Here is a 26,040-nt window from a genome sequence, read left to right on the forward strand (position 1 = left end):
GCAAATCTGACTTTATAACTCGCAATTGCAAGTTTATATTACTCAATTCTGAGAAAAAAGTCAGAATTGCAAGTCTACATCACGCAATTCTGACATTATAACTCACTTTGGAGAAAAAAAGTCAGAATTGTGAGTTTCTATCCTGCAAATCTGACTTTATAACTTGGAATTGCAAGTTTATATTACACAATTCTAAGAAAAAAGTTGGAATTGCAAATCTATATCACGCAATTCTGACATTATAACTTGTTTCGGATAAAAAAAATTCAGAATTGTGAGTTTATATCATGTAATTCTGACTTAATTCTGACATAATACGCAATTGCAAGTTTAAATTACGCAATTCTGAGAAAAAAGTCAGTATTGCGAGTATATATCATAATTCTGAGAAAAAAGTCAGAATTGTAAGTTTATATCCTGCAATTCTGACATTATAACTCGCTCCTGAGAAAAAAGTCAGTATTGCGAGTTTATATCACATAATTCTGAGAAAAAAATTCCAAGTCTATATCCTGCAATTCTGACTTTATAACTCGCAATTGCAAGTTTATATCATGCAATTCTGACATTATAACTGGCTTCTGAGGAAAAAAAGTCAGAATTGTGAGTTTATATCCTGCAATTCTGACTTTGTAATTCACAATTGCGAGTTTATATCATAATTTTGAGAAAAAAGACAGAGTTTATATCCTGGAAATCTGACTTACAAACTCACAGTTGTGAGTTATTATCACACAATTGCGATAAAAAAGTCAGAATTAGAGATGTAAAAAAAAAAAATTTGAATTGTGTAAGTCACAATTACCTTTTTTTTTTATTCTTTATTCAGTAGTGGAAATCTCGATCTGGGAATACAGCCTTTCCAAACACATTCCCCCATCAAATGGCTTTTCCAGTGCCTAATTTTATATGGCATGAAACACACAATCACTACATGGCTACCAAAATCCCTTCTTCGACAGCTGTAGAGACTTCAGGATGGGCAACCACCTAAAACAGTCTTGCAATCAAATCTTGCTAAGCACCATTAATCACCTTAGTAAAAGCATGGCAACCCTTGGCAGTAAAAATTCAGTTTTGTGGTTACTATCTCTCTTTATCTGCATGTTATACTCCTTGAAATGCCACGAAATACAATCATTAGAGCAAATCATTGCACAAACTATCTTCAGATCACAGTTGCTATAGTTACTCTGGAGCGTGTTTGTGAGGATCTGGATAAAGTTCTTGGTGCTTGTTCTTCAGACAGAACTGGATGCTGGTGCTCACATGCATTTTAGCAGATGCTTTTGATGTGCTCATGCTGAGAGACTCATACGTGCTACTGGGAACCAATGATCCATTGTCTTCATAAGACCACGAATGCAGAATTTATAATCGCATAGAAGAGTTGCTTCGGCTTGCTGTAGGTTCTGTATAGTTTTTGTATATTCTATAATATAATGCTGATGTAACCGATTGTAATTTATGGTCAGTCATTTGTAAGTTTGACTACAAGTCTCTGAAAATTTCAGGATTGCACATCTCTCAAGATGTCTGGTACTACAGTATGTGCAGAGCTCCCTTCTCGAATCTAATTGCTGCTTTTTCTATTTTCCCGCAGGCAATAATCACCGGAGTCAAACAAGTGTTCAGGTAAGACTCGTTTGTCATTTTTGGTACTGAGAACTTTGCAAGACTCGATTTTTAATAATCTGCATGTGTTTTTACAGCTTTTTGAGAAGTGTATTGACATATTTGAGGTTTTTGTGGTAGGTCTTTTCCAGATGAATCTAGTTTAAAAAGATATGTTAGGAATGTTTTCTTATGATATTCATATTTTTATCTTGCACAAAGAGCTTAGAGCAAATATTTGATGCACAGGCCTATCAAGGGTGTAGATTATGATTTGGTATGGAGTAAATCATTTAGTACGAGATGCTGATAAATGAAAAACTGACCACAATATGATTCATACACTACCAGTCTTTTTTAACAGTTAGATTTTTTAGCGTTAGTCTCTTCTACTCACCAAGCCTGCATTTATGCGATCCAAAGTACAGCAAAAACAGTACAATTTTGAAATATTTTTACTATTTAAAATATTTGTTTTCTATTTGAATGTATTTTAAAATGTAATTTATTCCTGTGATTTCAAAGCTGAATTTTTAGCATCATTACTCCAGTCTTTAATGTCACATGATCAGAAATCATTCTAATATTCTGATTTGCTGCCCAAAAAAATGTTTATTTTTGTGTTAAAAACAGCAGGTTTCTTTGATGAACAGAAAGTTCAGAAGAACAGCATTTATTTGAAATAGAAATCTTTTGTAACATTATAATTGTCTTTATCATCATTTGATCAATTCAAAGCATTCTTGCTAAATAAAAGTATTAATTTCTTTCCCCAAAATAAATTATACTGACTCCAAACTTTTGAATGGTATAGTGTATAATGTTACAAAAGCTTTTTATTTCAGTTAAATGCTGATCTTAGGATCTTTCTATTCATCAAAGAATCCTGAAAACAATGTACTCAACTGTTTTAAATATTGATGATAATAACAATTAAAAACATTTCTTAAACATCAGCACATTAAAATGATTTCTGAAGGATCATGTGACACTGAAGACTGGAATAATGATGCTGAAAATGTAGCTTTGACCACAGGAATAAATTACATTTTAAAATATATTCAAATAGAAAGCAGTTATTTTAAATAGTAAAAATATTTGTTAATTTTTGCTGTACTTTGGATCAAATAAATGCAGGCTTGGTGAGCAAAAGAGATTTCCTTAAAAGCCATTAAAATGTTCAAAAAAGTGTTCAAAAACTTTTGACTGGTAGTGTATAATTACATACAGATAATGCTATGCTTTTAATGATTGTTTCTGAAAAATGTAAAAAGAAATTTAATGCTAAAACATTAATGATGCATAAAATGTATTATTATTACTATCAGGGATATATGGATCATGGATTTTCACATTTTAAAGCCCATGGAATGCGATATTTAACGGGGACCCTCCTCCAAATGTGATTGGGCTAGTTTTGAGTAGCAATTGGGCAGTTTTGGAGTGAAAACCTAGCAACCCTGTTGTAACCCAATGTAATCAATATTCTGTTTTTTTTTAAGCCATATATGAACCTCATCAAGTTAGTGTTTTTAAGCATTTTACATTTATTCCAAAATAATAACTCAAGGAAGTTTAAACAATATATTTTATGTGTAAACTTTTGTTCAACTATTCCTTTTGATAGTTAACTTTTAGCTATTTTTTGAATTTTTTGAATAATCAGTCATCAAATCTTGGTAAATATTGGTCACAGACATGGAGGTTTACTTTAAATTTCACCAAGATGATTACTCACTAACTCATTTACTCCTGCAGTGACTCTATTACTCTACTCTACAGCTATTTACAGGCCATTTTAAGTCTTATTTTGAACAAAGTGGTTATATCTAAATGTGTGAGTTGTTGACTCACTTTTTTGAATTAGTCTTCACATTGACACCATTATATTGTTTATTCAGACTGATTCGCGAACACAAAAGCGCACAAACAAAAGAGGTGCGATTTATCGCATGAACCAATCACAGCCGATCATAACCAGTCATATCCAATCATATCGCGATGGAGGCATTGCCTCCTCTCACGTGACTTTCCCCCATTCATTTTCAATTACCCCCCACCGAACTCACCACACGCTTTAGGGGGTCTTATTGGTGTTGTTTTATTTTTATACTACACATTTTTTTCTCATCCAATATGAGGAGACACAGCCACCCTCCTGATTTATTCTTTATATGTGACCCTGGACCACAAAACCAGTCATAAGCGTAAATTTGTCAAAATTGAGATTCTTACGTCATCTGAAAGCTGAGTAAATAAGCTTTCCATTGATATATTGTTTGTTAAAATAGAGATACAAAATTATTGAAGACACAAAAAAAATGAGATACAACTATTTGAAAACCTGGAATCTGAGGGTGCAAAAAAATCTAAATATTGAGAAAATCGCCTTTAAAGTTGTCCACATGAAGTTCTTAGCAATGGATATTACTAATCAAAAATCAAGTTTTTATATATTTATGGTAGAAAATTTGCAAAATATCTTCATGGAACATGATCTTTACTTAATATGCTAATGATTTTTGGCATAAAAGAAAAATCTAAAATTTTGACCCATACAATGTATTTTTGGCTATTGCTACAAATATACCCCAGCGACTTAAGACTGGTTTTGTGGTCCAGGGTCACATATTTGTTGATATGATTATTGATGTACGCCTCAGTGTTCAAGTGAAACCTACACTACAGTGCTAAGGAGACATTCTGCTCTGTTTAACAGGCATTATTTATGAATTAGTTTGAGATCAGTTAATATGTTATTGCATACACTTCAGTCACATTTGCATAGTTCCTCGAGTTGCACAATTGGCTTTTTCATCACGTACAAACCTACAGTACTCCTTCTAGTATGCATTAACTATGCATATTAAGAGTAGGATGATGATATTTGCATTGAAAATCAAGCTAAAAGGCTGAATAATTCCAACATAAGACTTTGGGTTTGTTCAGAATGAATGCCAGCTTCACGTTCTTGGTGGATCTGGGCGGCTTTTGTTGTCGTTCTGATGTTTCTTATCGGGGAGTTTGAGCGAGTGGAGAGGAAAGACTCACCCCTCAGAGAGGCAGCTGTGCTGTCCATCTACCCTCACACAAAAGATCAGAAGCGCTGCCCGGGCCTCAGTCTCCACTGGGATGCCAGCCATTTGATTGTTATCTGTCTATTCAGCTTGTGGAGGTGGGGCCCACCATCACACATCATCCTGGACCAGGACTCTGTTTAATCTGGCTCGGCTTTTTGGATCGCTGTCAAATGAAACTAGCCTACATGTTTGGGTTACTGAGTGAAATGTCCAAGAGCCATTCGTTCTGAAGGAGCCTCAGGCTGAGTTCACTGCGGTACCGCACGACAGGATTGTGCGTCGGCACATGTCTGCCACCTTGTGGCTGTTCATTCATAAAACTTGTGTGGACAAAGAGCTCTATCACAGTTAGGGATGATTGTGAGTTTGTTCCATGACGTCATCTGGATACGAGATTATCAGTTTAGTTATTTCACAGAATTTAAATATATTACCAATCGAACTTCTCATTAAGCTGAATTGGCTTGCTGAAGTGCAAAGGTCTTCTGGAAAACCATCAAACATCAAACTGTTGTTCTTCTCTCCTCCCCCATTCTTTCTCTATGGCTCTATCCATTTTTTGTGTCCAGCCTCTGCAGTGAGGTGCATCTGGTCGATGAAGGCGACTCATCATTGTGATGTATAATGGCTCCTGCGCTGAGTGCTATGTTGGGGTCAGGGGCCGTGGGGTCAGAGGTCGCAGGGGTGGCGGCGCTGGCTAAAGGGGAGCTGGCACTTGTAGGCACGCTCACCGCACTCACGGCTTTCCTGCTGCTTTCTGTCCTGCTACTGCTGTGTGCGAGCTGCCAGGGGTGAGTATCATTAAAACACGTTGAATTTTTAGGTGATAATTGTATAGTGTTGTTTTTAAATTATAGAGCATGATACTAATATAAAATACAATTTTGTCAACAAATGAGTGAGCTCACATGCAATCTGCACCTTTAGAAAGTTCCAAATAACTGGAATGCCATCAATCACAAAATTCAACACATCCCTCATCCGTGTTATTACATATTTTGTCTAATTTAATTATGCTTTCTAAGTCATTATGCTAGGTGTGGGTGATATACTGGTAGACATGATTAACCGTTGTCAACCATTGTTGTGGTACATGGTCACGACAATGTATCATTTGCACACCTTTTTAAGCATTGCAGTTTAAAAACAAGATTTTAAGCTGTTGAAAGCAATCAGCAGCAAAAGAGAACTCATTTCATGGTATATGTGCTGGCAGAAAGGTGCGTGCATGTGGAGATAGTGCTCATAGAGCATTATTTTTGCCGCTTTGTAGGCCTTGAGCGGTTAAAAACACACTTGTTTGTGTCAAAACGTCCGTCTTTGCAAGTATTCGTGTAAACACCGTAATTTTTGTCTTAAGTGAAAGCGAACAGCTGAGAAAGAAACACGTGTAACAGTTTATTGGATCCGGGCAGCTCTTAAAGTGACAGCAGTCTGATATTCCTGCTGTCTGTCATTTTTGTTAATCAAACAACAAAAGAGAAAATCTTTTAAATCACTTTTGTAACTTTAATAAGAAGAAATATATATTTCATTCACACAGTGAAGAATATTGTTTCTGCAGTGTTTTTATACATTTGATTACTTTATACAATGCATGCAGCATCTCTTATTTATTTGTTCTACTGTAGTTTTTTGTCCTATTGCTTGTAATTAGTTTCTTTAATTTTTTTGTGATATTGACAATGGTGACCAGAATTATGAACTTTCTATTGTATCCATTTTTTTTATATCATAATATATTTTGATATTTATTGTTACCATGAAATAAAATTATTTATATTGTGGTATAAGATATCATCCATATCGCCCACCCCTACATTATGCTTTCATCTACTAATATGAGAGTTATGCTCTAATCTTGCTGACTTGCTGATTTTTTTTCTCACCAAATTGGCATGGAAAATGTAAAAAAAAAAAAATAATTGCTAAATTATTGAAATTAAATGAACCCTTATTTGACACAATATTTAATCAAAATGTACTAAATCGTTTAAAAACAAAAAGTGAATTTTGAATACTAAATGTTACTATTAAAAAGGTATTAAATATATTTAATAAATATTTTGGATTTCAGTTCTTAATTTTCAGTTATTCCAAAATGGTAAAATAAAATGGCAAATAAAAAAATATATAGTTGAAGTCAAAAGTTTACATACACCTTGCAGAATCTGCCTAAATAAGAGGGATCATACATTTTTTTATTAGTACTGACCTGAATAAGATATGTCACATAAAATACATTTAGTCCACAAAAGAAAATAATGGTTGAATTTATAAAAATGGCCCTGTTCTTACCTGAATGATCCACACACAGCATTGTTGTTGTTTTTTTGTGGTAGTTGTTCACAAGTCCCAACTGTTTGCTCTATAGAAAAATTCACAAATTCTTTGGTTTTTCAGCATTTTTGTGTATTTTGTGTTCCCTTTCCAATAATGTCTGTATGATTTGAGATCCGTCTTTTCACACTGAGGACAACTGAGGGACTCAAATGCACACTGATGCTTCAGAAGGAAAAAACAATGCATTAAGAGCTGGGGTGTAAACTTTTGAACAGAATAAAGATGTGTACATTTTTCTTATTTTGCCTAAATATCATATTTAGTACTGCCCTTTAGAAGCTACAGAAATACTTACATGTTTCCCAGAAGACAAAATGTGTTTCCTTCTGGAGCAGTTACCTTCTGTAATAGTTGCATTTCTAGGTTCTGTCCTCAGTGTGAAAAGATGTATCTCAAAATCATACAGTCATTGTTGGAAAGGGTTCAATTACATAAAAATGCTGAAAAACTGAAGGATTTTCTAAAAAACAGTGGGCATTTTACCTATTCAGTATTACTAATAATAAACAAAAAAAAAAAAAAAAAAAAAAAAAAAACAGCTGTGGATTATTCTGGTAACAACAGAGTATTAAGAATCAAGTGTGTGTAAACTTTTAAACACATAATTTTAATAAATTCAGCTGTTATTTTTTATTATGGACTATATCTAAACCTCTTCCATGTGAAATATCTTATTCAGGTCAGTTCTAAATAAAAAATAACATGCATTTTGTATGATCCCTCTTATTTTGGTAAAAATAATTAACATTTTGCAGATTCTGCAAGGTGTTTGCAAACTTTTGACTTCAACTGTATCAGTCACTAATATTTAGTAGGCCTACATGTCATGGAATTAATGAATTAATTTGCCATGCATTTTTATGACAAGATCAGTTGTAATATTTAAAATACATAAGTACTTTCTTATTTTTTTTTTTTTTTTTTAACTCTCAGTGGGGGTTTTCTTTGGAGCAGATAAAGCTTAATCCTTGATTCAGTACTATATAAAATGTGATTTCAAATGCTTTGCTGTCTGGAACAAGGCTCAGTTTGCATCTTTAAATATGATATAGTATGTTGCCATACAAAGACAAAGCAACAGACAATAGATTTAGAGCACACAGCCAAATCTACAGACTTAATCAGAATTTCTGAGTAGTTCTCTCCCTCTCCACAGGCAGAAAAAAGGGGGGCCGCCAGGAGACCATGAAAACCTGATGAATGGGGTAAGCATGTGCTTCAGTGACGCTTTCCATCTAAGCGATTTAAGCCTATGCTGCCTCATTGTGGCCAGTCCTCGTTTTTCATTTCACAAGGGATTTTTAATCACAGAGAGTCCCAAGATTACACAAACCATCCTTAGCGTGTTTTTAGTCATGAGAATGTGTGACCGCTGTGCTCGGGGGCCTGGTAAAGACGGGAGAACAGAGAAGAGAATGGCCGGTCATTGTTAGCCCCGGAGTTTGTGGGAGGAAAGCATGAAGCAGACAGATTAACATTTTTGTTTGGCCGCAGGGAGATGAGAAACTTCATGCATGAGTTGCCTTTCTCTCTAGGTCTGTTGCATCTGAGTGGGTGTTTTCTGTGAAATTATCATCCAAGGACAGAGTTCAAGAGTTCAGGAGATGTTTAGCAGACAGGAGATTAGTGTGACCTACTGAGGGCATAATTGACTGCTAAAACACACACACATATGCGTATACACATAAACAGCTGTATAGGCAGGGTCTGTGGGACTGTTTTACGCATGAATCGTTCATTGTAACTGTCATTAAATGAGGGGGCCCGCCAGCATGTGTTCCTGGCTTGTTGACTGACTGTGAAGGCTTGTGGAGCACACACATACAAAACACAGATCATGAGGCCACCACACAGCCAGATGTTGATTTTATGTTTATTATGTTCAATGAGTTGCGTTTACCTCACTTTTATCGTTAGCGGCGCATGCTGCATTTACATGCTGTGCACTACAGTTACAGCAACATGCAAGCCGTAAAACTGTGGCCTTTATGCAAATGGTGTTAATAACAGTCACTGGTTATGCATACAGTATGACAGAAACTGTTATATTAAGGGTACTCGACATTTTGAGGTTCGCGATTTTGAATTCCGCAAGAGTAAACAACTTGTAGGTTACGTTAAGAATAACAACATGTCTTACTACTTAGTCAGGTTTAATTATTATTGACCGTACAAGAACTTTAACAAATCATTTGGGCACAGGGATGTAGTGGTGAAAAAGAGGTGGATACCACTATAAAACAGTATAAAGCCGGCATTTTGCCACGTATCGGAAAAGAGATAAACCACCACTTACGTAAACCAAAGCAAACCAAATAGGCTTTTAGATACGCTGAATGTCAAATAACTGAGCGCAAAAGACTGCACTGCCTCAAAATGAAAAAAAAAAAAGGTTTATTTTAAATAAATGAATGAATTATTACTGATTATAACTAATAAATGTCATTTGAGCACCAAATCAGCATATTAGAAGGATTTCTGAAGGATCATGTGACACTGAAGACTGGAGTAATGATGCTGAAAATTCAGCTTTGCAGTCACAAGAATAAACTACATTTTAAAATGATTTAGAATTGTAATATTTCACCATATTACTTTTTTTGCTGTATTTTTAATTAATTAAATACAACCTTGGTAAGCATACGAGACTTGTTTCAAAAACAGAAATCTTATTGTCCCTAAACTTTAAATAGAAAAATGCCATTGAAATAATAGTAATTAATTGATTTGAGCAGTTTTTAATAACTCTTAAAACACAGTTATAATCAGCTTTAAAAAAAAAAACAAATTCAAAGAAGTTTCTTGTGCTCATCAAGGCTGTATCTGTTTGATCAAAAACTGTAATTTTGTGAAATATTATTGCAATTTAAAATAACAGTTTTCTGTTATAATAGTTTAAAGTATAATTTATTCCTGTGAAATAAAGCTGAATTTTCAGAAACATTACTCCAGGCATCGGTGTCACATGATCATTTATAAATCATTGTAATATGATGATTTATTATCAATACTGGATTTTTTTTTGGACCTGTGATAACTTTTTCAGGATTCTTTGATAAATACAAAGTTTAAGAAAACAGTTTTTATTCAAAATATAAATTTTGTGTTACAATATACACGACTATTCAACAGTTTAGGGTCAGTAAATTTTTCAGTAATCCTTCTTCTTTTTTTTTAAGTAATTAATACTGTGTGGATGTGTTATATGGATAAAAAGTAGGGATGCACCGATCCGTATCGGCCGATCACTTGCGCGTTTTGTCAGTAAAGCCGGTTCTGTAATCAGCGGTAAATGCCATCAGGTGCGTGATTTCACGTTGAGCCGTATATACTACACACAGCCGTTGTTCACTGACGAGCTGCGCACATTCACACTGATAATGAACATTGATTTGCGCAGCTCGTCGGTAAACAGCGGCTGTGTGTAGTATATACGGCTCAAGGTGAAATCACGCACCTGATGGCATTTACCGCTGATTACAGAACCGGCTTTACTGACAAAACGCGCAAGCATGATCGGCCGATTCGTATCGGTGCATCCCTAATAAAAAGTGATAGTAAAGACATATTGTTAATTCTATTTTAAATAAATACTCTTCTTTTTTACTTTTTATTAATCAAAGAATCAAAGAAAAAGTATCACAGGTTTTAAAAACATATGAAGAGTTCATTTGCAAAAACAAATTTTTTAACAATTTCCAAAAATCATGTTTTTTTTTTTCATTGTGCATTCTAATTAATCTCAATCAAACTGCAGTTGGGTTATTTTGATTAAGTAAAAATAACTTTAAAAAACAGCTAACTAACACAATAAAACAAAATAAAAACATGATAACCTAATAAAAAAGATTTTTGCAAATAAACTCATATTAAGCAGCACAATGATGTAAACACTGATAATAAACAAGCATATTAAAATGATTTCTGAAGGATCTTGTAATCTAGTAATGGCTGATGAAAATTTAGCTCTGCATCACAAAAATAAATGATATTTTAAAGTATATTAAAATAGGAAAACAATATTGGAAATTGCAATAATATTTCACAATATTACATTTTTTCCTGGATTTTTGATCAAATAAATAAAGCTCTGATGAGCATAAAAATCTTACTGATCCCAAACTTTTAAATGCCAGTGTAGGTATATAATTTGTAGCATTATATTTTAAGCTCAAAAGGAGATACATATTTATATATAGGTGTAGTCTAGTTGCCTATGAAAACCGTGCTTGAAATTTGAAAATGAACAGCTTTCATGACAAAACATGAGGCTGTGACCTCTGTGTGTAAAGTGAAATGATTAAGCAAATGCCTGACATTATCTCTGTTAACACTGTAAACCTCTGTAGTTTTGATGGACATCCGAAGGCTGACCTTTGCACGATAATGCACATCTTGCCTGTCAATATATTGAGGAGGGCTTCGTTTAAATGGAGGTGTCTGTCACAGCCTGACAGGTTAGATGGGGTCTTTGTCTTGCTGTGACAATCCGAGTGGCTCTCAGCTTTAACCTCCTGTATCTGAAGGACTTCATCACCCTGGCAACAGACATTTCAATGACCTACCACTAGGTGGTTCCACAGTGCCACTGCATGGTGTTTTCACTGTGGTTTAAAGATGCAAACAAAGACCTCAATCCAAGTGTCTTTGTCTGTGGTCTCTTTATGGCAGGGGTTTTTAACCTTGTTTGGTCCATGACCCATTTGTTAAATTTAAACTCAAGAATTAAGACTTGCACGTCTCACAAGTGATCAATTACATTATACGGGAATAGTAGTTCACATATAGTGCATAGGTAACATTTTATCTCCTATTTCTCCTCAGGTGTCAGAAAAGGAAGTATGTAGCCAGTCAGTAGAGAGCCATGGCACTGACTTGGCGGTTAGCAGCTCTCATAATGGGCCTCTTACCAGTGGTACAGGTAATAGTTCCACAGCGACATCTCACTGACACTGTTTGTAACCAACTACAGCAGATTTTCACACTCTTTCTACTTAACTTTGTCCTTAGTACTATCAGACACAATGGACACAAGTCCCCAGCCTTCAGAAGACATGCTGTCCAGCCAATCAGAGATCAGATCCTCTAAATATCACCAGGACCGCGAATTACCCAGCATTCCACCCGCTGATACTCTCAAAGCAGCCATCGATGCTCAAGTTCCCTCGGGAGAAGGCACGTACGAGGTGGTGAAGGAGAGCGCCTCCCGTGATGTCAGTGTCGAGGATTGTCTATACGAGACGGTGAAAGAACTCAAGGACATTGGCCTCCCCAACGGTACGCTAAGCCCAGAGGAACCCCCTGCACCTCTTCTTAACGGGGACCCAAGCCCCGCTACACCAGACCACACCATGCTGCCCAATGGTGTAGAGTATGCCTCCGTCAACCTCAGCAAGAAGAGCCGCTACAGCACTGACATGGAGGCCAGGCGCTCAGCCGCTATTGTGTATTTCGTAGAGCCTGAGGATGAAAAACCACCTCCTGTACCAGACAAAGTACTGGATGAGAATGAAAACCAGCAGATTCTGAATGGACAGGTGGGGCTACCAAACTCTCTCTCATATAAAAGTACCATTGTTGTCCTGTAGAGTAAACTGTAGAGATCCTTGCATGAAGCCACTTTATCAGAAGGCATAATGTACCTGCACCTGTTTTGCATGGATTTTGTCAATACTCAGCACTACCAGTACTTTAGAAGGACTGTTATCATTTCATTTAAAGGAGAAGTTCACTTCCAGAAAATGTACAGATAATTTACTTGTCATCTAAGATTTTCACGTCTTTCTTTTTTCAGTCGTAAAAGAAATTATGTTTCTTGAGGAAAACATTTCAGGAATGTTCTCCATATAGTGGACTTCTATAGTGCTTGTGAGTTTTAACTTCCAAAATGCAGTGATAATGCAGCTTCCAAGGGGTCTAAAGGATCCCAGCCGAGGAAGAAGGGTCTTATCTAGCAAAATGATCGGTTAATTTCTACAAAACATTTTGATATTGAAGTTGGAGGAAAAAATGAGATGGGAGTTTTTCAGACATACCCTAACTGTCTTGAATCGTAGTACACAGAGTATGCATGCACATCGCAGAGCTAGACAAGACAAGCATATGAGGTTAAAAACTATATAAATTGTAACTATTTTAGAAAATAACTGAAGTAATCATTTCACCAGATAAGACCCTTCTTCCTCAGCTGGAATTGTTTAGAGCTCTTTGAAGCTGCATTTAAACTGCATTTTTGAAGTTCAAACTCATGGGCACCATAGCAGTCCACTATATGAAAAACATTCCTGAAATGTTTTCCTCAAGAAACATTCTTTACGACTGAAGAAAGAAAGACATGAGCATCTTGAATGACAAGGGGGTGAGTAAATGATCTGTACATTTTTATTGTGGAAGTTTACCATCTTTCCAAAGTACTAGTTAATATGGTATCCTTAAGTACCTTAGAGGTAGCACAGGAGTGTCCAATCCTCCTCCTGGAGGGCACCTTTCTGCTTGGTTTAGCTCCAGCACACCTGCTTGGAAGTTTCTTGTCGCTGCAACCAAACTGTACACTATAAGGCTGATGACACACTTTTTGAGTATAGTTGCTGGGCAACTTTTTGGCAGTGTTGCCAAATGATGTTCCTTGGGCACTTTCCCATTGGCAACAAATTTCTGTCTGGATACTTTAGATCTTTAGACTTTTATTGTCATGGGCCGTGTGTCTCACCTGGTTGCCATTTGACAGCAATATTGCCCAGCAGCAACATTGCTCAAAAGGTTACCCCATGTATCATCAGCCTAAAAATAGGTACTACATTTGTAAAGTCCGGGCTACTATATTCAGATATTGTGACAATGCTCGTAGAGAAAATTTTCATATTTGGATGTGATAAGCAACCTTATAAATCTTGAATGGCTGGTTCAGATTTAGTGTTTAATTACGGTTAAAACTAATAAATAATGGCCTTTCAGGAGCATGATTGAAAACCCCTGGACTATCACCCTGTACCATTTTCTTACCATCATATTATCATTTAATATAGTTACCCTGGCACCACAACAGTACTGTTATTGTAAGGTTATGTGGTTTGAATAGTTAGAGATAGTTCACCCAAAAATGAAATGTCATTGATTGCTCACCCTCATGTCGTTCCAAACCCATAACACTTTCTTTCATTTTCAGAACACAAATTAAGATATTTTTGATGGAATCCAAAAGCTTTCTGACAGCAACGCAACTGACACATTGAAGGCCCAGAAAAGTAGTAAGGACGTCAATAAAATAGTCCATGTGATGTCAGTGGTTCAACCATAATTTTATAAAGCTACAAGAATACTTTTTATGTGCAAATAATAATAATAAAAAACTTTACTCAACAAGTTCTTATTTTCCATGTTAAGCCAGTTCCAGTGTTGCCAAGTCCGTGGTTTTCCCGCGGAATTGGGCTACTTTTATACTGTTGCCGCGGGTTGTTGTCATGTCTGGGGGTTGAAGTGACCCCAATAACGTAATATTTAGCCCCTGGAATGCTATTTTTACCAATGGAACCCCACCACAAAACGTGCATTTTACCCCCTGGAACGCAATTTTTACCGGGGGACCCTCCTCGAAAGGCAATTGGGCTACTTTTGGGCTAGTTTTGAGTAGCAATTGGGCTGTTTTTGTTGTGAAAACCTGGCAACCCTGGCCAGCTCAGACTACACAATTTTTGTTGGTTACCACAGTCACTGTGTCAGATTATGTGAATTTGATGTATCTGATGTAGATGTCCATCTCTCTTAGTTCATCTTCTGTATATTCTGGTTAATAAGTAAGGCTGGGCAAAAAATTGCAAGTCATGCTCTCTGTCGAAATCTTCTTACATGTTTATGAAGACAGTTTTATGTACAGTGTGCATCTTCCTCTGTTTGTAAACGAGGCCCAGTGCATCCGGGTTCTACGTCAGAACACCAGCTCCTGCAGGTGTCAGCAGCACCACATGCACCAAAACAAGAAATAGTTTAATAAAGTAAATTTTTGTTTTCATTGCGCACAAAAAGTATTCTCGTAGCTTGATGAAATTATGGTTGAATCACTGGTGTCACATGGACTATTTTAACTATGTCCTTACTACCTTTCTGGGCCTTGAACGTGTTAGTTGTGTTGCTGTTTGTGCAGGGTCAGAAAGCTCTCGGATTTCATCAAAAATATTTTAATTTGTTTTCTGAAGATAAACGAAGGTTTGAAAAGACATGAGGGTGAGTAATCAATGAAAAAAAATTCATTTTTGGATGAACTATCCCTTTAATACAGCATCAGATGCTCTCCTGCAGTAATCGCTTCTTTCAACAGGAGCTATTCCATCTCACACAGTGTGATGTGACCCTTTGACGTGTATAATCGAGAACAAAGAAATATAATCTCAAAAACAAACCACAAAGAACTGCGCTAACATTCTCCAGTGTCAGCTAAACTTGGAGACTGCAGGAGAACAATAGAGAACAGTGTGTTTCCAGTTTAATTACAATCTTTTAGGATATGTGCTCTGTTTGACGGTGATATACGTATGTGCGCCTGTAGCATACAAATGAAGCCATCTGTAGAGGGGAGCAGACAGGCTGCTGTTGCGCCTGTAGTCAATGTCTGTATACGGTGAGAGCATCCACTACAGCCACACGTTACTGTCACCGGTCGAGGACGCTCTGCGCCTCCTTAGTTCATCACTCCTTCTTGCACTCTCGCTCTGTCAGTCTCTCTCTCTTTTGCTCTAATGTTCGCTCTCTCTCTTTTTGTTGTTCTCATTTGGTGTTTTTGCCCTGTATTTCTGCTTCCTTTGTCCTTGTACTCAAGATCAATTATATGTGTTTTTCACCTTAAACGGTGCTAGATTTCATGCTCGGGTAGGGAACTGACCAATGCTTCTGCTGACTTGAGAGATGCATTATGAGACAATGGACTTTTACTACAGTTGAGGTCAAAAGTTTACACCCCCTTTCAGAATCTGCAAAATGTTAATTATTTTAGCAAAATAAGAGGGATCATACAAAATGCATGTTATTGTTTATTTAGTACTGACCTGAATAAGATATTTAACATGAAAGATAATAATAGTTAATTTATAAAAATGACCCCGTTCAAAAGTTTACATCCCTTTGATTCTTAATACTGTGTTGTTACCTGAATGATCCACAGCTGTGTTTTTTTGTTTAGTGATAGTGATGTTTATGAGCCCCTTGTTTGTCCTGAACAGTTAAACTGTCTGCTGTTCTTCAGAAAAACCCTTCAGGTTCCACAAATTCTTTGGTTTTCCATCATCAACTATTACAGAAGGTTCAAACAATTACTGATGCTTCAAAAGGAAAAAACATGCATTATAAGCCGGGGGTGAAAACTTTTGAACAGAATGAAGATGTGTGCATTTTTATTATTTTGCCTAAATATCACATTTTTTCATTTAGTACTGCCCTTTAGAGGCTACAGAAGATACTCGCTGTTACGATACGTGCTGGACTGACGAGACGAGAGACGAGGTAAACAATAAACATTAATATTTAATATAGTCTTCAGATAAGCAGGCTGGAACACTCAGGAACAGGCAAGATAATCCACACACAATTCTCAACATTTAACGACCGACAGGGAACTGAAAACAGAGACTGACTTATAAAGCAAACTGATTGATAACACACAGGTGAAACAGATGACGGTGATTACACAAACGAGGACTAAACCAAATGATAACAAAATGACAGGGGGAAGATAAATGGGCAAAACCAATGACAAGACAGACAGAACTGTGACACTCGCATGTTTCCCAAAAGACAAAATCTTCAGACAAGATCTTCAAATTCATAAAGTTTTTACCCCCATCTCTTAATGCATGTTTTTTTTTTCCTTCTGAAGCATCAGTGAGTGTTTGAAACTTTTGTAATAGTTGCATATGAGTCCCTCTGTTGTCCTCAGGGTGAAAAGATGGATCTCAAAATTATACACTCATTGTTAAAAAGGGTTTTAAATACACAAAAATGCTGAAAGACCAAAGAATTTGTGGGACCTAAAGGATTTTTCTGAAGAACAGCAGGCAGTTCAACTATTGAGGACTAACATGTGACTTATGAACAACTAAACAAACAAAAAAAACACTGCTGTGGAGCTGTGGATCATTCAGGTAAGAACACAGTATTACAAATCAAGTGGATATAAACTTTTGAACGGGGTCAATTTTATAAATTCAACTTATTTTCTCTTGTGGGCTATATGTAAACATCTTTTATGTGAAATATCTTATTCAGCTCAGTACTAAATAAAAAACAACATGCAATTCGTATAATCCCTCTTATTTTGGTAAAATAACATTTTGCAGATTCTGAAAGGTGTATGTAAAATTTTGACCTCAACTCTGCATAACCTGGCCCAGCATGGCACTCTTGCAGTGGTCCTACATCAGATGGTGAGTCATTTACTTACACCCTTTGGGGTAAAGTGTCTCCTACTACACTGATGGTTTAAACTTGACACCTATCAATCTAAATCCCATTCACTCTGGCCTGATGTAGACATGTAATGGGGCAGCAGTGATTCATCTTATTGGTCACATGTTTGTGTGTAACATATGCGCAATGGGATCAGTCGGCTCCAGCTGTCCAATGTCTGACAGCTCACCGTTATGATGAATGAGACGACAGAGCATGTGTTTACAGGTACATCAGTCTATGTTTGAGCAAGAAAATCATTCAGTTAAAGCTTGGCCAGCCGAACTGACAAGTGCATGCTGTAATACATGCACGCACGTTGGACACATTGCCTCATTAGTTCACGGTGTGGACTGCACTGTGTGTTTGGGTATTTGAGCGAAGCACGCAAGCCAGGCTTGATCGGAGTGCCATGTGTGTCATTTTGCATTGGTGCCACTGTCACTATGCTAGCGTGATGGACTGAGGGCAGCTGTCTTTGATAAACTGTGATTTCAGCACATCAACACTCAGAAGTCTCCTGCTAAAGGGAAGGACTTTTATTGTTAGAACTGATGCCTTGTCAAAGATTCGTGGGCACATGCTGACAACTGTGTAAAAGCAAATACTAATCGACACCATTGAGTGAAGTGCTACAGGCCGTTGTCTTTCGCCTGGGCCGTACTGTCAGCATCCTGTCGCAGACAGAGTATGATCTAATGTGAACTTCAGAGGCTATTCAGCCATTGGGGTATTGAAGGGAATGTGTTTATTATGAAGGACACTGCAAACGGATATTTATAGGAAAATTAACTACCAACTGTTGCGTTCCACCTCAGTATTACTCAAAATTTCCACTTCAGGTCTCTACACATCAAAATTAACTGGGAGCATTCCTCCAATTTTCACTGAAATCACTAAGGTGACTGAAACCCTGCAACAGGAGGTTGTCCAGATGTAGGCCAAAGGGACGACTCTTTAAGTCATCGAAATATTTCTTGAATATGTGATTTCTTGAATATTTCAGGTTAACAATGACACTAATTCAAGTCCCACACAAATGCTGGTTGTCTATGTAAGACAAATGCATGAGTAGAGAGGATAATGTGGAGACTCTCAATGTGAAATCGGTTTAGCACTGCAGCTGGAATTGCTTGCAAGTTTAGTGTTCAACAGGGTAAGGATCAGTCTCGGCATGTTTAAGAGAAGTCGGACTGAAAGTGCACTCTGCAGTGACCAAGCCTCTCATAAGCAGAAAGAATTAAAAGGCTAAGCTCACCTTTGCTGTTGTGTGGAGAAAGGAGAACTGGGCCAAAGTTCACTTTAGTGATAAGAGCAAGTTGAATTTATTTGGGTCTGATGGAAAACATTTTGTTTGCCATCAAACTGAGAAAAGACTGAACCCAACGTGCGTAAAGAAGTCAGTGAAAGGTGGAGGAAGAAGTGTCATGGTTTGGGAGATGTTTTCTGCAGCAGGAGTTGGACCTCTTATACAGCTACATAGCAGAGAGAATGCAAATATTTATCAGAACCTCCTTTAGCAACATGCGGTACTATCCCTGCAAGCATCTCCCAATCAGCCAGCCATATTCATGCAAGACAATCCTCCCATCACACTGCAAAATGGGTAAAGCAGCTCCTTGGAGCTAAGAATATTGAAATAATGAAATGATGACCAAGAATCTTGATCTAAGCTTGATTGAAAATCTTTAGAAAATCCTTGGTGAGAAAGTTATGACTAAGGGTGTGTTCACACTTGTAGTTCAGTTTGTTTGGTTAATTTGGTCCAGGTCTGCTTATGGTGCGTTCACACCGGACGCGACTTGCGCGGAAAAACTTGCGCGCTTGCCGCTTCATTCGCGTCCGGTGTGAACGCACCTTTAGTGTTCACACTGGCATTTTTAACAGCAAACCTAAACATACCGAACCTAAAGGCATAGTGATACGTTCACAACCTGATTGGTCAGGTTGAATGACGTAGGCCTATATTTTGTGACGGAAATCCCTGAACACTCCAAACCAAAAGGAAAAAGCATGTTCAACTTAAAGCAGTGCTGAGCAGACGATCATTGAATGGCTTTAAAGCCTCGTTCAGACTGTCAACCCAAATCCGATTTTTATGCAAATCCGATCATATTTAGGTAGTCTGAACAGCAACAAACTACATGACATCCGATTTGGTCAAATCCGTTTCGAGCTACATTCGTATGTGGTTTGGAATCCTATTCAAATCAGATTCCTGGAAATCCTTTTCAGTCTGACGGTCAGATAGGATTTGGCGAAGCTTTATCACGTTTTCACGCCACGTAAAACATAAACACGTCAGACGTTTTTGTGGAAAACATCATAAACGTCTTTGCAGAAACAAGCTTGTGTTGTTGCGATCTGCAAGTCAAGCGGGAAAAGACAATATACGGCTAGTATCTGCACCTCTTTGAATTTGGAAACCAGCGGAGACGGCAGCACAGAATAAAGTCTCACATTCCAGCTTCCTGGGTTTCTGCCGCTGCTTTAGAAGACGAAATATAATCCAGCGTGACAGCAACGTTGTCATATCGCAAGACAACATCTATTTTGCAAACTGTATCGCTATTATTGTCGATTTTAGCGTTGGCATTACAACGCAACGGCATTGCCATAGAAACCAACGCACATTCCGTAAACCGCAAGAGTGCTTATGGACACACAAATCGGATTTGAACAATTGCGATAGGACTGTGTGGACAGTCATTTATTCAAATCCAATTCTATCCAGATATGGACAAAATCGGATTTGGGTTGATAGTCTGAACGAGGCTTAAGTTGAATGCACCTAATGCCGTTTGCTGGACTAAGCGTGCTCATTGTTGTGTCGTGTGTATAAAATTTTATTTTCACCACAAAGAGCTCATAAAAGGTACTTTACCTCCTTGTTTGCCCTTTGCTCATTTTGTTCTGGATACACCGTTTGTTCCCCTTGTAAAATCATGTTGCATAGCATCACATCTTGTCATTACTTCCTGTTTTTGGTTTGTTTAGAAGTATTTGGTCCATGTTGCATTCATAATTCATTCGAACCGCACCACAGTTTGTTTGGAGGTGGACCGAGACCCATCTTTTTAGCATTATCAGTCCGCTTGTTTGGTGCGCACCAGGGTCCGGAGAGCAGTGTTCACACTTACTCAAACAAACTGCACTAAAGGTCATTAAACACTGAGTCCGAGATTTTCGCACGGTAAAAAATAAATATGACCTCACGTTGTGTCAATCAAGTTTACACCCTGCCTTCGAAACTTTCGTCCGTCATAAAAACAAATTTGGATCAGGTTCGATTTTCTTTGTTTTCGCATTGTAATAGGAAGCAATAGCAATAATAGTCAAGCATTGTAATAGGAAAGGATGACGAATACGAAAAAAAAAAACGCATACGAAAATTCCGAACTCTGTGTGCAATGACCTTAACAGAGCAATCGCACCAAACTTCGTTTTAATCAAACCAAACATGACAAGTGTGAACACACCCTAAGAAACCCAGAGTGGAAGAAGAGTGGACCAAGATCACACCAGTACAGTGTGAACTAGTGATGTCTTACAGCCACAAATGTGCTGAAATCATTCAAAGCAAGGGCCTCTTCACTTCCTACTCATTTCTGACAGCTGTAACCCTCCAAACTTTTAGTTGTAATCTTCGTTCATGCTACAGTGTTTACAGTTCTTTAATTTTGATCACTGTGTTAGTAGGACGGTGGTATACCTACAGCTAATATGTGTGTGTGTGTGTGTGTAATGATGTGATCACTCACAAAAACCCTAATCTTTGTGACTGTCTGTGTGATGACGTTGCAGTGTGTTTTAAACGCTTCCGATAATTATTCACTTCTTATATGGGCAAATCAATGGAAGAGACACTTTAATTAATATAGAGGGCTGGATAGAGACAAAGGCAAAAGTGAATTAGCAGATAAGCCGTATTGTAAGAGACATTTGTTAGTTGTGATGAGGTCAGGGGTGTCTTTGCGGAGCCACATGTATGGGCTATTAAATTAATTGCTTTGCTAATTAAACCAATATCAAAGCTCATCTGGCAAGTCCCTGATGTACAGTCTGTGCAATCATATCAAAGCAAAGCATACCTCAAGTTCACAAGGTGAGGTGGCTTCATCAAAACAGACTTGAAATTTTGGCACTAAATGGGTTATAGCAAATTTCACGCTTAACTGTAATCTCTCTGTCAGTGAAGTGACTGCGACAGGGATTGATATTCTTCTTCAACAGCCAAGGTGTCTGTTATTGATCTTCTGTAGGATTTACTTTGTTAATTAATGACTCTGTTATTGATTCTCTTTGTGAATATACAACCGCTCTTGCTAGGAAAGGAACTGTACATTTGATTTCAATCAGTAACTCTTAAGTAATGAATGAGTGGCTTCATTTTTGCATCAATCAGTCCTTGACACTAGCATGTGTCAGCTTAAGTGAGCCATTTCCTATGCTGTCGTTTAAACTGATTAAATATGAAGCATTTTTAACTAATGGTCTTGTTTAAATTATTGTCCTACAGTTACACTCCCCACTGACAGATCCAAAGCTTCAGGACAACGTGTCTCCAGACAGTGAGGTAGGTTCAGCATTAGTATCTTTGTAGGTTTTACCAATATTTGCATATTAATATGGCATTGAACCAAGTCTGCAGAGTAAAAATATCTTATTCTCTCTTACATCTTCAATTCCAGTTATCAGACACGTACTCCAAGGTATTGAAGAATGCTATAAATGAAACTGAGAATGACTACAGCAGCATTGGAGAGATCAAGGGAATGGTGCCTGAGTCGACTTCCAGTGATCTTTACGCCACCGTTGGGGATGAATACCCAATGGCTCTTGGCTCCGAGCCTCTGGAGGGGCTTACAGAGAATGTAGATCCTGGGTACGAGACCATCAAGATCTCCAAAGCATCTGAAGAGGCTCATCAGGCCAATGGGAGCGTGGAACCTGACTATGAGAGTGTGGGAGAACTGGGTCTCAACGGGGAAATCTCCCGTCTCTGACCACCCACGTAAGGAACTGTGGACAGTGAGAAATCACTTCTGAGGTTTAGAAGTGGAAGCTAGGGTGGTATCATGAGTATAATGCACTTAACCTTTCTTGATTGAATGTTTTCGAGCATAGCATTTATGCACCGCATTGTTTTTGAATATTATAAATGAAAGGGTTCCTTTAGACCTGTGACCCAGCACACAAAATGAAACTAGAGTTTAGATTAAGAAGAGGGTTTGTTATGCTATTCATGTGAATATTCGGGTACCACAAACCCAATTTGCCCCTTTTATATCAGCTGTGCTCATTGGCATCATTAATGGCGGATATGCTCCTACCACTTTGCCATGGCCTATTTTGACACCATACATAATAAAATAGCTTGCAGTAGGGATGTAACTAATACAGAGGCGGCATCTCCATTGGTTGAGTGGGAGCAACTATTAGGAGCATTTGTTATTTTTAATGTTTTCCTAGGCAGTCAATATGGGCAACGTTGGCAGATGCTCTCCAATACACACGCCTTCTCTAAACACTTGTTTAAACGCTCCTGTTTTAGTGAAATGACTAAGCAAAATGCTAACAAATGTGTCCCACTACTGATATCCACTAATGTACACCTAGAATTATGATTTATTAAAGGGAACCCCGAGTATTAAGACTTGTACAGCTTAATATAATGTAAATGATGTCTCTTACTGAAATATGTAGTAGAAAAGATTTACATTATTTGAATAATAGACTAATAATAATCGTTTTTTATAAGTTTTAAACTATAGGGGGCGCCAATATTTTGTTAACGTGAAATGGCTGCACTCTGTGAGCTACTGGCGCTACCTGTTGCTATTTTTACCACGACACAACTCAGGAAAATAAAATACTGCTACAATGCCACATTGTGCGGCTTTTAGTTGTAATTTTCAGTCGAGGGACAACAAGAGAAGTGATGTCTTCACTGCTTTCTTAGCGATAAGAAGAGGAGAAAAGAATGGGAAGATGCCTTGGATGAATAAAACTTTCTAAAGACCAGCGTATTTGTTCTCTCTACTTCAGCCCTGATGCCTTTAAGGCTTTTAATTGACCACAGCTACTGAAAGAGCTTACAAATGGCAGAGACAATAAACGCTAGATGCCATCCTGGCAGAATACTTTTCTTGAAGCTGCAGCCACTAAAGAAGTTTCTTAGCGTGGATTTCACTCGTTATCCGGTGGCATTTAGACTCCTTTTGGGGAAATCAATAATACGGCATTTGGTTTAAGCTTGCGTTTTTATCCACCGCCACCTATATCTGTGGTCATCGTATCAGTATTTATTTTCTGAGCTGTGTTGCAGTAAAAATAGCAACAGGTAGCAGCAGTAGCTCAGCAAGTGCAACCATTTCACGTCATAATGGTCTAAAATATGTTTAAAATGATGTTTTAAATAAATAAGTAAATCTTTCATGGGTTTTCTACTACATATTTCAATAACAGACATCATTTGTTATATTAAGCCATACAAGTCTTAATACCTCGGGTTCCCTTTAAAACAAAAAGTTACTTTAGGGTGGATTAGAACCTGAAACCCCACAAAAAGGGATTTTTTTGCTAGACCAAAGATTAAAAATCAACATATATACATATATTAAGCGAGAATATCTGCTGCATTGAGAATTATCAACACAAATGTGACTAAAATTATTATTTCAGATTTTCTCTAAAATAATGCTACTACACAACTTGATCAGTACATCACATGGACTACTTATCAGTTTAATTTGCATATCCTAATTAATATACATGAGCTAAGCCTTCGCCATTCTGTGACATAACAAGCAGCACATCTGTGTAACCTCCTTCCCACATGTCTCCACCACTTTTCAAAACAAAGTGACACCAATGTCTGTGCTCTTACGAGAAATATTTTATTCATAATGTGTACTAGTAGTTTCCACGCTTTTGCACGCTGCACCTGCTCCAATCTGCCTGCCCGCTTTCACGTGATACTAGTTGAGCAACTGACAGAGTTGTGTCCTTATATAACCCCGAGAAAAGAACCAGTCAAATCCTGTAAACAGCAGACCTCTCAGCACAGTCCATTAAGGAACTACATTCATTTTAATCATTCAGAACTGCTGGAGTATTTCGTTTCACAAGCAGTAAGCAAGTGATTCTCACATATCGCATATCAAAATATAAAAGAGGAACATTTAAATGTAGCCATCATTCTGAGCCGTTTAACATGTTTTATATTCAATGTGTCAAATCACAGGCTCAGGTGAGGAAGTGACCTTTTAGGTACGCAAAGTTAAGTAAGGTATTAATGAAAAGTTATCCATTATCTATTGCTGGTGTGAGTTCACATCCTTTCAATTGTTCACTTATTGCCATTTGTGATGTAATTGAGCTATGTTATATCGATATGTACGTGTGAATTTTTTTTATTGATGCAGCTGTATTGACTGAGTATCAGATACATTATATATTTCAGATATTGTTTGGTTTTTACATGTAATAGGTACGCAACATTTCAAAAAGCACAGAAGAAAAGAGACATCATGGTACTGCCACGTTGCAGCTTTGCCTGGCAGCTTAATAAATATACTTTATTATCAGGTATTCATTTAGCTGCTTTTACATTCATGTAGCAGTATAATCAAAAAGCATAGTGCGTCCAGACGCTGCATGGGACAACTTCATGCCAAGAGACATTTGTAAATACTCAAAAGACTATTTTGATCTGTTAAATTATGTCAATGTCTAAGTATGGTTCTGTAATAATTGGCAGCAGCTTTTAAAAGACAGCACGTGGAACTTTTATAGTTTGTTTGTATTGAGGACCTAATGAAAATTTAAGAGTCAGTGGAACACATGCTGTTTTCTAGATGCGTTTTTAATTAAAGAAAGTTTAAAGAAGGTTTATTACCATTTAAAAGGCTAATAAGAGGAATATGTATTGCTTTGGAGTTTTTTAGCACTATTTAAAATGTGAGGTTTAATTAAGAACTGTGGATGGAGTCCAAATGTTGTCTGTGTTTGCTTGTAATGGTACGTTGTGATGGTACAGGTTCCATATTAAGAAAAAGTTTTATTTAATATCATGGTGAAAGATTAAACATTTGGTTTCTCCCTCTAACCAAATCCTGTGTATTTAGTTGTAAATAAGAATGAATTTTGCATTTATTTCATCATAATCTTTGTATTGTGGTATTTGCTTATTAAACAATATAGTCATGCTGGACTAAAAATATAATGTGTGTGCATGTTTATTCAAATCAACTTATACAGTTAAGATCAAAAGTTTACATACACCTTGCAGAGTCTGCAAAATGTTAATTATTTTACCAAAATCAGAGGGATCATACAAAACTTTTGTACTAAATAAAAAAAATATGATATTTAGGCCAAATAAGAAACATTTACAAATCTTCATTCTTTTCAAAAGTTTACACCCCTGGTTCTTAATGCATTGTTTTTCTCTCTGAAGCATCAGTGAGTGTTTGAACCTTCTGTTATATTTGCATATGAGTCCACCAATTGTCCTCAGTGTGAAAAAATGGATCCCAAAATCATACAGTCATTCTTGGAAAGGGTT

At 37.1% G+C, this 26,040-nt stretch overlaps 1 protein-coding gene across 1 annotated transcript; it reads left to right on the forward strand.

The window, feature by feature from the left end:
• The first annotated feature begins 1,362 nt into the window (after positions 1–1,362).
• Positions 1,363–25,698, forward strand: pag1 (phosphoprotein membrane anchor with glycosphingolipid microdomains 1). Its single transcript, XM_073821733.1, has 7 exons — positions 1,363–1,635; positions 5,264–5,485; positions 8,194–8,242; positions 11,862–11,958; positions 12,048–12,574; positions 21,991–22,047; positions 22,163–25,698. Exons 2-7 carry the CDS (start codon positions 5,319–5,321, stop codon positions 22,475–22,477), a joined length of 1,212 nt encoding a protein of 403 aa, XP_073677834.1. The 5' UTR covers positions 1,363–1,635; positions 5,264–5,318; the 3' UTR covers positions 22,478–25,698.
• Positions 25,699–26,040: the final 342 nt, after the last annotated feature.

This window comes from Garra rufa, chromosome 17, assembly GCF_049309525.1.
Source record: "Garra rufa chromosome 17, GarRuf1.0, whole genome shotgun sequence".
Lineage (NCBI taxonomy): Eukaryota > Metazoa > Chordata > Actinopteri > Cypriniformes > Cyprinidae > Garra > Garra rufa.

Bases quoted from the DNA above. Each gene is read 5' to 3' on its own strand.
- pag1 (XM_073821733.1), top strand. From the start codon at position 5,319: ATGGCTCCTGCGCTGAGTGCTATGTTGGGGTCAGGGGCCGTGGGGTCA. The intron at 8,243-11,861 runs GTAAGCATGTGC...ATTTCTCCTCAG, and splicing joins ATGAAAACCTGATGAATGGG to GTGTCAGAAAAGGAAGTATG. The intron at 11,959-12,047 runs GTAATAGTTCCA...CTTTGTCCTTAG, and splicing joins GCCTCTTACCAGTGGTACAG to TACTATCAGACACAATGGAC.